The following is a 12362-nucleotide window of genomic DNA, read 5'->3' on the forward strand; positions in this document are numbered from 1 at the left end:
GGGGGGGGCATGTTTTTTGGTTTCCAAAATTCCATTGGCAACTGCTCAGGTTCAACTTGTATGCGCAGTTAAACCACACAAGACCATAAAAGTAAAATAAGTTTATTGTTTGGAGTTTGCTCTGCTCGCGTGCATTAACGCTGTGCGATGCCAATTCAGCGAAAAAGACGCCTGTCTAGCAGACGCAGATTAGGGCACGGCGCTGGATGGATGCGTAAATAACAAGTGGTTTTAATTTGGCCTCGCAAAAGCGTCCCACGCGCACTGTAAACGAGATGTGTCTGCAGTCTGCCTCGCAAAGAGCAAACGTTTGCATTCTCCGTCATTTGTTAATTCCTCATTATCCTTGCCCTAATGATGCACAGTGCGCAATATGCGCATCCATGTGCGGTCACTAGTTTCCAAAACCAGCAGCAGGCACTTACTGAGTCAACAAATTAAATGTAAGGCCCAATAAATGTCTCATTTCCTCACCTATAGCTCATGTGAGAGATCATTTGAAGTGTTTTGGGAAACAACACTGTCCCATAGGCGCTCGGGTGGCGCAGTGGTAAAGTCCCTGCCCACCACCACCATGGAGGTTGTGGGTTCGAATCCACCATGGTGCATCCGGCTTTGTCGGGCGTCGTCTATGCGAACACAATTGGCCTGTGGGAGAGAAAGGTGATATTTGTCACTGTACGTAGTCTACTCCTACAGGCTCAGGCAGCACCTGTTAGTGGGAGTGTTGGGCGGGAGGAGTAGAACGAAAACTCTATGTCCTCCTGGTGGGGGCTCCTCACTGGCAGGTGAGTCAGTAGGATACAACAGCAGTGACAACACAGAAATGTGTGTGGGGAGGAATTAATTGGCATAATGACTAAATTGTGGAGAAAAAAGGGTACAAAATAATTGCCTAGTCTAAAATTTTAAAAGATACACTGTCCCAGGGCCAGACCCAGATGTGTCTCCTCCCCATCTCTCTTTAGGAAACAGAAAATAGGCTACATTTTCAGGTCGGGATGCCAATTTCATACCAATTATTAAAAAACCATTAATTAAAACCATTATTATCATTATTTCATTGATCCAATCAGGAATCAGCAAAGAAATATGAAAAAAGCCCTATTTAGCCCTATTTTATACATAGGCAATTTAAAAATAGCCTATTTGAAAATAGCCAAGATCACAATGTATCGCATTGCAACACATTGTGTGCTTGTAGATCTGTTATTTTCAAACATTTGAGCACTTCTATTTTTGGTATATATTTTGATGATAGAGAGAGAGAGAGAGAGAGAGAGAGAGAGAGAGAGAGAGAGAGAGAGAGAGAGAGAGAGAGAGAGAGAGAGAGAGAGAGAGAGAGAAGGGCGGGGGCAAAGAGTGACAGAGTGATAGAGAGATAGAGGGAGGTAAAGAAGGGTAATTCTATTCTATTCTATTTTTATTTTTGGTATATATTTTGATGCCAATACCTTTGTACTTTTACTCAAGTAACATTTTGAACACAGGCATTTTTACTTGTAACAGAGCATTTGTATATTGTGGTGTTGCTACTTTTAACTAAGTAAACTATCTGAGTACTTCCTCCACCACTGTAATATCACATTATCGCATAGCCTACACCTTTCATAGCTGCAGTCACAGTCATTGAAATGTGGCTATAGTCTGGGTGTCAAAGTTCTGTAAGATTTCAAGTCATCAGCAGCAGCACCCTGGCCCATATAGTTCAAACAGAGCATCATCCTGGCAGTGAGTCAAGTCATAGTCCTCCTCCTTTCACTTTCTTCATTCACAGTTACAGAGCCCCTCCCTCCTCCGTGCCTCCAGCGGTCCTGTAACGTCAGATCCACACACACACACACACACACACACACACACACACACACACACACACACACACACACACACACACACACACACACACACACACGCCCTCTCAGTAGTTAAGAGGTTTACCTGCTCTGAAGACACAACGGACACAAGCGGCTGGATTATATGAAACTACAGCGATTCTTCCCACGCGACAATTATAATCGACGCTACTACATAGGCAAGTATACCATGATTTGTGATTCTAAGGCTTATTATTTGTCCATTTTTTTCGTGACACTTTTCCCCAGTGAGCCTCTATCATCATAGCCAGTGGTCAGTGGCAGTACGCCAGTTTAAAAAGAACTTTTGTTGTCCTTTATATAACAATCAAAAGAGGTGAAAATGCCCTTTTGTGACATGTTGTTTGCCAGCACAATGCATGGGCGCTGGACGCCCGTGGTTTTAAGTGCGCAACGCGCGCAACCTGGACCTGCTCTCTGCATGGGGGGATGACACGATCAATTCTTCTTACCAATCTAGGCTATGATGATTGATCGGGTCTACGAATTTGTAAGAAGATTACAAGTGTTTCGATTCATTGTGGTAGTAGGCTATAACACAACGCTGCATCCAAAGTCCATCCATCGATCAGTGATGGGAGAAGTAGCATACTCACATGTTTTACATATACGTAAAAGTATCAATACTGCAATGTAGATATACTCTGTTACAAGTAAAAGTCAATGGCCGAAATGTATATATAAGTAATGAGCGAAAGGTTTTCGTAAAAAGTAGCCTACAATATTTGACTCTGAGATGTAGGCTAGTAGGCTAGAGTAGAAGTAAAAGTATTGGAAATTGAGTTAAGTACAGTAGTTGAATAAATGTAATTTGTTACTTTGCGCCACTGCCTATAACACAACGCCATGTTAGACCTGCATTCAAAGTGTCCATCCATAATGCAATCAAACCAATTTGAACAAAATCACCACAGGGACTCGTGGTTTCATCCTATTGGAATGTTATCGCATCGTTTTATGGGCGTTATCGGTGCTCATCCACACTGTAGTTGACCAACATAAAGTGTTATTTATTGGCCCATGCTGGTTCCTGGTAGGGACTATATGGAGCACACAGATAGCACAAGATCATAGAGCAGGGGTCTTCAACGTTTGCAGGCCAGGGACCCCCTAGCTGAGCCTGAGAGAGAGATGAAGCAGGGACCCCCTCTAGCATATAACTTTCCTTCAAATTATATCTGCTCTTTTTTTCCTCTACACCTGTACCTCTTTGCCCTAAAGTTCTTCTCAGAAAAGGGATGCTAGGGTTCAAGTGAAGTGGTTAATGTAAAAAAAGAAATCCTATCACACAAAGGTTTGGTGGACCCCCTGTAGTAACTCTGAGGACCCCCTGTTGAAGACCCCTGTCATAGAGTCTGAAACTCGGCGGGAGATATTCGGCCATCAGAGTCCTGTCCTCTCTGTGACTGTCACCACTGTGAGAATAGCAGTCAGGTAGGCCTAGTATTAAGCTCCTCTAAAATAGCCACGCTGTGTGTTGTGTGGACTGGATTAGTTTCATGTTCCACTGGTACCGATCAGAAAATGAAGGGAGTCTCCGAGCGGACAGGAGAGAGGAGAGGATGATCTCACAGACCAGGCGATTACATAATGACCGTGAGAGAGAGAGAGAGAGAGAGAGAGAGAGAGAGAGAGAGAGGGGGGGGGAGAGAGAGAGAGAGAGAGAGAGAGAGAGAGAGAGAGAGAGAGGGGAGAGAGGCATTTCAGACATTTTAAGTTCAGAAATGTCATTCTTTTCCACGTCATGGTGGATGACAGGTAGGTAGGTATTGTTGCTTCAGAGTTGTCTCTTTAGATTTACTAAACTGAGGTCGAGGCAATCAATAGCAGTGGTAGACAAAAGTACTCACATTCTTTACTTAAGTAAAAGTATCAATACTGCAATGTAGAAATACTATGTTAGACGTAAAAGTCCGGAATTCAAAATGTAGCCTACTTGAGTAAAAGTACAAACGTATTGGTATCAAGTACTTACAGTACCAAAAGTAGAAAGAACCCCTTATGCAGAATGTCCCATTTCACACGTTTTCAACTATATAAAATGTTAAAAAATCTTTCGAAATTACAAGCTCTGCATTGGGAGCTTGTAGATCTGCCATTTCCAAATGGCCGAAATGTATCCGGGTTGAAGTGGTTAATGTATGTTTTGTAATAATAATCCAAATCTACAGGCTAACTAAAGATTTCACATAGCCTAATTGTAGCGGGGTAAAAGATGCCTCTGAGATGTGGAGTAGAAGTAAAAGTAGTACTGAAAATTGGAAATACTGCACTAAAGCAAAAAATGCCTCAAAATTGTTCTTAAGTAAATGTACTTAGTTACTTTCCACCACTGGATGACAGGTAGGTAGGTATGCGAACTGCCTATTCCCATATTGGAATAGGCAGTTCGCGGTAGGTATAGCCTATTGCTTCAGAGTTGTTGTCTCTTAGATTTACTACATAAGTGAGGTCGAGGCAGTCAGTATAACCATATAAAACACGACAATAAAGTCACCAACTCGGCATATAAACTGGGCGCCGGTGACTTATTAAAGTATTTCACAGTTTATATAAAAAAACGTCTCAGACAGACAAGCAAAAAGGCTGCCTGTCAAACAAGTGCGCAATTACGCATGATGACGCAAGAGGTGCCGCCAATAAAAGGAAGGCTACGCGTGTGTGCGTGTGTGCAGACGGATTTCTGAGCGTGCGTCTACCTATGTATGTGTAGGCCTACTAGAGGTGTAACTAAGTACATGTACTCGAGTACTGTAGCCTACTTGTCTTAAGTACAATTTTCAGGTATGTTTTACTTTACTGGAGTATTTCCAATTTTCATACTTTTACTTCTACTCCCCTTCATCTCAGAGGAAAATATTATACTTTTACTCCTCTACAATTATTTGAAAACTTCAGTTACTATGGTTACTTTGTAGATTTTGATTATTATTACAAAAACATACATTAACAACTTCAGCCCTATTTTCGCCATTTGAAAATAGCCATTGTGAGCTTGTAGCTTTTTTCAAAAGATTTTTATACATTTGAAAACTTGTGAAATGGGACATTCTGCATAATGAGTAGGCTACTTTCTACTTTTAGTACTTAAATTGTAAGTACTAAAAGTTAGTACTTACAATTAAGTATTTAGTAAGTAAATTGTTATACCAAAACCTTCGTACTTTTACTTTTGTGCATTTTGAATTCCGGACTTTTACTTGTAACAGAGTGTTTCTACATTGCAGTATTGATACTTTTACTTCAAGTAAAAAATGTCAGTACTTTTTCCACCACTGGCGTTTGCCAGCGCCACAGATCATCAGAGGGTCACCCGGTCTCTCACCTGGCCAAAAATAACAAGACCCGAGACACTGTCACCTTTGATACGACAAGCAGCAAATGGGGACCGTGACAGCAACGAACACATGTTAGATCTCCTCCTTGTGAAATATTTTATTGCAACAGCAGTGGGTTTGAGTGTTCCAGTGTCTTAGAATAAGATGATTTCTTTTTGATTGATGGAACTTCCCATAACATTAGCCTACTAATGCACCATTTTAAGGATGAATTATACAATGAATTAGCCTATGTAAATTGTAAATAGCATATATTTTTGAGTGGTGCCAACCACTCCTACATTTGACTTTGTCCGTGTGTCCGTATGTCCGTCCGTCCGTATGTTTGAGCACGGCTGATTGGTCAAGCTTCACGTGACACGTGACAATATGTTGTCACGTGTCACGTGACAACATATTGTTGCTGATTGCAACACAAGGATGCAACCAGTTACACTTTCAAAGGCACCACTCTCTTCACACTGGGTGTGATTTTTTTTCATTATTGCAAGAAAGTGATAGATGATTGATTATTGTTTTCCAATATAGTAGTTTGGATGTGAATTCAAGAGAAACTATAGAAACTGTATACAGAAGGCTGACTCTTCCAGGCCTGTACACAGCCACTTTCACCAAAAGATGTTGACTTCAACTTCATTATAGGTTACACCGATTATGGACACATTTTAGGTTAATGCTCTTTATACAGAGAGAGTAGATGATAAATATGTGTTAGCTTTTGTTTCACATTGAGAGAGAGAGAGAGAGAGAGAGAGAGAGAGGTGATTACATTAAAAATAAAGGCTCAGTCTGCAGAGAAGAAAAGGAGCGGCAGACAGAGATGCACACACATGCATATTGCATACAGGCAAACACACTCAGGAACTGCAAATCACACCCTGTCTGTCAGTCTCGTGGCAGTAGATGTTATCTTCTGTAAACAATGGCACCAGGACCATCTCTCTATCAGTGACAAGCCAAGGCTATTGTCTTATTAGCATTATATAATCACAGAGGTGTGTCTCCTCTAGGCTGATAAAGCATGTAGCTGTGTGTGTTGGACCAACTGGTCCATGGCCAGTCCCCCCCATGGAGCCCATTCTGTCTGTGTCCTGCTGGGAGCATTGTTGAGCGGAGTCCCTCTGGGCTCTATACCAGCGACTCTTCTGTTTTCGCTCCACATTGAATATCTTCGCTGACAATAGCTGTTTTCTGTGAAGGTTTTTTCCCAGAATACGGATGCTGGGGTTTAAGAGGTTAAGCCTGATTTATACTTCGGTGTACAACGGTGTCGCATAAAAAAGCTAAATGTGAATTATAACCTCTGCAATTTATCTGTTCTTTTATTCACTGGACGGCTGTTGAAAATCTCAAATAATTTAAGAATGTGTTTTAATCCACCGAAATGCCACTTGCCAGTGGGTAATCTGACACACACACACACACACACACACACACACACACACACACACACACACACACACACACACACACACACACACACCAAGTTTGAGGTCAATCCGTTCGGACGGTGGCCGAGTTACGCCTGGGACAGATAGACACGCAGAGATTTTGTGAATTAATAGATATAAAATCCAGAAAGTGTCAACAACAACACATCCCAAGGCCTGCTGTAATGCTGGAGGGAGCTGGCCACCATGTGTCAACCTTATGTAGAACTGTGCAAGCTGACACAATGAAACAAGCTCTATCAAGTGAATTATGAAACCTATAATATCCTATTCAATATCAATATCCATTGATATCCACAAGGTCCCAAAGTTTTTCCTGTTCACATCATGTAGTCCAGTGGTCCTTGAGGGCAGTGGTATTTTGCGATTATATATGTGTGTATATATATATATATAATCAGCTAGTTAACTTGACATTGTCCTATTGCATTTAGAGCTGGAGAGACCCCTGTTGCTGAACAAACACTCTATAGCAATTATTACTTTCAGAATAAAGCTCCAGGGTGGGGGGGTGGGGTAATTCTCAGTGAACCAGTCATAAAACAGGTTTATCAAGCTAGGGGCTAGCACACAGGAGCACATTGAGATGGCATTGAAATGGCTGGGAAGGGGTGACATTAACATTGAAGTCAATGAGACCACCTGGGTGCAAATGAAGCTCGCAGTGTGTCACTTCGTGAAATATTTTCAGATAGGGGGTCCGTGGCCAAAATCAAATACATAGCAATTTGGGGGTGAAAAACATGACATAAAAAAGTTTGAGAACTACTGATTTAGTTATCTATTTAGGGGCGGCTGTAGCTTAGTAGCCTGTCTGGTAACCAGAAGTTCGCCTCCCGGCCCCGCTCTATGTGTTGAAGTTTCCCTGAGCAAGACACTTTAGCCTGTTCTGCTCCCCCTCCGCACGCACACACACACGCACGCGCGCACGCACGCACGCACGCACACACACACACACACACACACACACACACACACACACACACACCTGCAACCTGTCATACTGATTGAGAAATAGTTCTCTGAGACTGAAGAACCCCGGTGGCCTCCAGAGTCCATACCATTGACTGACCTACTTCAGGTCACACACACCAGATAGCCTATTGACCCGTGTCCCAGTTCTTCTCCTTCTGTTCCACCCACCTGTAATTATTACCTTTATTGTACTTAACCTCAGGCGCCCTTGGGCACTTTTATGTCTGTAGTCTCAAAACTCAAATACCTGAAGCCTTCGAAAACTCACCTACTGAAACGGCAGGAAGTGTGAACCTCATGTGTTAGAATTCAAGAATTTTACTGCAATGAAAACTTTGTAACTTTAATCCTCATGACCGTTATGATTTTAGTTGTACTCTTGGCTCTTGATTTGTTGAAGACAGTACACTCATGAAGCATAGCTTATGCTAATCATTCCAGGGACCAGTTTACCAGTTGCAATTTTCACAATATTTGAATGGTAATTATTATAACAGAGGGAGCATTTCATACAAGAGAACCAAGTCAACATTCATTTTCTATGCTCTGTATTTGCTTTACAATGTTTAAATGATGACAATGATGTAAAGTGAAAAATCACCTCATTCAGAATTCAAGGATACGTTACATGATTATTTTGTCTGGTAAAAGAGTAGGAAACTATTTATCATGTGAGGTTTAATTCCAAAATGAGACAACTATAAAAAAAACAAAAATAGAAGAAAACTAATTGTTGGTAACTGAAGTCCTTGATGGAAAAAAATAACACTTTAAAGAGCATTCAATTTGATATATGAGTATGAGTATATATGGTATGATTAAATACCATAACAGCCGTAGGATGGTAAAGGGATCACAAGATGACAAAGCCTATAGGCAGGCCTTACTTTTTTGTCCTACAATCCACCCTGTTGTTACCCCCCAAAAACACCTTAGAATATCCTGTCTGATGATAACAGCCCACACGCCCAGAGGATCGAGGCCACTCACGCACTAAAGCTTTTTAAATGGCAGATTTCCAAGCTGTGATTAGTACTTCCACAAAGTTGAGCGGTCTCAGGAATGCGTGACCAATTTTCCAGGCTGATTCATTAAGTGACTCACTGTAAGAATACCCTCCGCTCGCCGTCAAATCAGAGACCTGAAGTCACTCACTCGCTCGCACGCACCCACGCACACGCACACGCACACGCACACATTTTTGGGCAATTTAGGGCAGGCAGACCCTGCCTATAGCAAACAGTGATGGGATTCTTGGAGTGTTTTCCTTCATATTACTGTCCTCCGGGTCACTGAATAGAGGTTGTAAATCTTTCCCTCTCCCCTTCCTCCATCAACCCCTTCCCCCGTCCCTGCCTTCTTCTCTCCTCCCCCGTTTTGCCCCGTCCATCTCCCCCAAGCCTCATTTAGTCTATTTTCCCACACGCACTCTTCCTCTCTCTCTCTCTCTCTCTCTCTCTCTCTCTCTCTCTCTCTCACACACACACTTACTTTTGACTTTTGCCCTACTCTGACTATTTTCTCTCTCTGTTTTCTTCACAGATCTCCATAGCGCTTCAATGTCACATTCCCGAAGCTTCTGAGCTATGGTCGAGGAAGACCTCAGAAAACGACAGTGAGGCAGCCAAAGCATACTGTACTCCCCATCTTCATTGTCATCAGCAGAGGACGAGACCAGAAGGGGACTGGGAGTGTGTCTGTGTTTCGAAGGAGTCAGTGTTTGGACATGGCGTCTTTGTGAGAGAAAGACAGACAGACAGAGGAAGAGAGAGAGAGAGAGACCAGATTTGAGGTCAAGGCCTTTCTCCTCTCCCCCCCATAGTCACATGTTAGCGTGAGGCACAGCCCCCCCGAGGGTTGCTATCGCTACTCTGTACAGCCTAAATACTTGGGACGTTCATTTGGAGAAGCTTATAGCTCAGAACTGAAAACTGGTATATATACACCGGAGCGAGCAATCTACGAGAATTTTTTTTTGTGAAGAAACAACTGTTTTTGCAGCATCTGGATACTTCTGCTTAAACTCTATCTACATTCTTGTTCTCTGGGTTTTTTAATACTATCTACCTCGAAAACTGTAGAGGAACTGACTTAACTGGGGAGCCTTTCCTCACCTCTTAACTAACAAAGACCAGACTCACTTGTCACAAGAGTGTGAATTGCTTTACACAACATTGCCTCTCACATTAGGAAAGACAATGCCAGCCAAGACACCCATGTATCTAAAAACGACTACTCCCAAGAGGGGGAAGAAACTGAGACTACGGGACGTTTTGTCTGGAGACATGATCAGCCCTCCGCTCGGTGACGTGCGCCACAGCGCCCACGTGGGGCCCGAGGGAGAGGGGGACATGTTTGGGGACGTGGGTTTCCTCCAGGGCAACATGGACATGCTGGCCTCCCTGAATCGCCCGCAGAGCGGACCGGGACGCTCTAACAGCATGGAGAGGTGTCTGGATGACAGTTTCACCACAACCTCGAGTGCACATGACTACTCCTACAACGGCCATCACTACCACAAATCTCCCACCGGTATGCTGAAGACCACCATCTCCATGCCCGTTTTTGTCACCCATGAACAGGCTCCCCCCAAACCGCCTCGCCTCCACCTCCAGGATGACCCCACGCCTCCTTCGCTGCCTTCCCAGTCCCACTTTAACCACGCACATCCCCACCACCACCAGCAGCAGCAGCTGATGCAGCTAAATGACCACGTACAAAATGACACTGGAAACGCTCATAGCTACAACCACAGTAATGCTCACAAACAAAGCCAGAGCAACGGCTACAACCACAGCCAACAGCAGCACCACCCGCTGTCTCTCTTTGAGAACGGCATGGTGGGACGCTTTGCCTCGGACCCCTGCCGCGACATCTCCTTCTCCCCCAGCATCCATCGCCTCGTCCCCACCTCCGGCTCTCTCTCCGAGGTCTCTTCCGAGGACTCTATGTCGGAGACCTGCGGACCCCTGGACCCTCGCCGGGGCCTCAGCCTAGACTCGGACGCTGGCCTGAGCAATGAGGACCTGAGGAGCGAGCGGAGCGACTCGCCTTGCAGTCCCGGCGCCACTCCCCTCTGTCACTCGGGCTCCTCGTCGTCCCCTTCCTCCTCCACGTCAGGGGTGACACGGTCGGACTCGATGGCCGGGTTGAACCTGGATCTGGGGCCCTCCATCCTGGAGGATGTTCTAGGCATCATGGACCGCTACAAGGCGGTGGATCACCGCTGTGAGCTCTGAAGGATGGAGAGACGGGTGTTCTGAAGTGTATTTTATACTTAGGGTTTATCTTATACTTTGAAACTCTCAGCAGAGGCCGGTGAAGGACACAAGTGAAGGGATGGGACGGGGGAAACAGATCAGCAGAGGCTTGGAGAAGTGTGAGGTGCGTGAATATTGGTGGTAATAGGTGCCTGAAGAGAGGCGTCAAGGATGTATGTCAGTGCTGTCCTACATAAATAAAAAACTATACCTGAGACAATGCTGTTCCTTATAAGCCTTCGCCAGGGCTGAAACAAAGACAAACCAGTGGACAACCTGTAGTGGAAATATCATCCATCTGCTTCACAGAATCATGAAAATGCAGCCCTCTTGGCTCGGAGAGATGATTGCCATTGTAACCACTATGCTTATTATTTGAAACTGACTTGTTCTCAGGCCTGATGCATTGGAGCTAGATATCTTCATACTGAACTGGGTACAGCTGGGGAGTAACCCACAATCAAATGCAGGACTACTGTGTGTCCTGTCTGGAATCACCATGGTGTCAAATGTAATATGCTTTAGCTTCAGTTGAACATTACTCATTCAAGTTTTCTATCAACTCACAATGGCAGGCTGTTGAGATGAATGGCTTTATTTTAGGATTTACACTGCATTAATGCCCACTCCTTCTCTCCTACAAAGCAGCTAGGCCTACAGCTATTGTAGTGTACCATAATGTATGTTTTGTTGCCTAAGAAAACAAACTATTTCAGTGCTTACAAGCTTCAAATTAACATTATTTTCTTTAGCCTTTTGATATTGATATTGCAAAGCCAGAATGCGTTGAGTATTTTTTCTATACTGTACATGAGTACATTGAAGTTAACTGTCCTACTGTATTGGGTGAGACTTGACTGCCATCTAGTCTTGTTTTTGAGAACTGTTTGATCGAGATTGCATCTGCAGATTTCCTATGATTTAGAGAGAAACATCTTCCATTGTTTTCTATTTTAAATGCTTTATAAATATCAGAAAGGTGCTGTTTCATAGATTATCTTTTTTTTGTTTTACATTGATGGCAGCAGAACATCATTGGACTCTCTAATCCTCACTTTCTGCATTATCACATTGTCATATGCTGTATATCACTGTAAATCTATAAATAAATATGATCCTATAAAACAAATTGTGGATTTTTGGTGAATTAGTTTTATGAAATAAGTTAGCAATTTTTATGTAGGCTATTTAATGTAATATTTGGTACCATGCATGCATGAAAGAAGGTATGTGTGTGTGTGTGTGTGTGTGTGTGTGTGTGTGTGTGTGTGTGTGTGTGTGTGTGTGTGTGTGTGTGTGTGTGTGTGTGTGTGTGTGTGTGTATGTATGTATGTATGTATGTATGTATGTATGTATGTATGTATGTACACTATGTAGCCTACTGTATGTGTGTATGTAGCCTATGCATGCATACATCCTAAACAGGAATTAAACAATCAACATCAACATACAGTATCAACAAAC

The 12362-nt window shown here is 43.3% G+C and overlaps 1 protein-coding gene across 1 annotated transcript; it reads left to right on the forward strand.

Annotated features, from left to right (window-relative positions):
• The first annotated feature begins 1891 nt into the window (after positions 1–1891).
• Positions 1892–12027, forward strand: LOC311050803 (uncharacterized protein). The gene is made up of 2 exons (XM_084064966.1): positions 1892–2032; positions 9181–12027. Exon 2 carries the CDS (start codon positions 9837–9839, stop codon positions 10875–10877), a length of 1041 nt encoding a protein of 346 aa, XP_083921092.1. The 5' UTR covers positions 1892–2032; positions 9181–9836; the 3' UTR covers positions 10878–12027.
• The last annotated feature ends 335 nt before the right edge of the window (positions 12028–12362 follow it).

The sequence above is a fragment of the Gymnoscopelus microlampas genome (assembly GCF_963454915.1).
Source record: "Gymnoscopelus microlampas genome assembly, chromosome: 8".
Classification (NCBI taxonomy): Eukaryota; Metazoa; Chordata; class Actinopteri; order Myctophiformes; family Myctophidae; genus Gymnoscopelus; species Gymnoscopelus microlampas.

What these genes read in the sequence shown, in the direction of transcription:
- LOC311050803 (XM_084064966.1), top strand. Translation starts at nt 9,837, where the DNA reads ATGCCAGCCAAGACACCCATGTATCTAAAAACGACTACTCCCAAGAGG.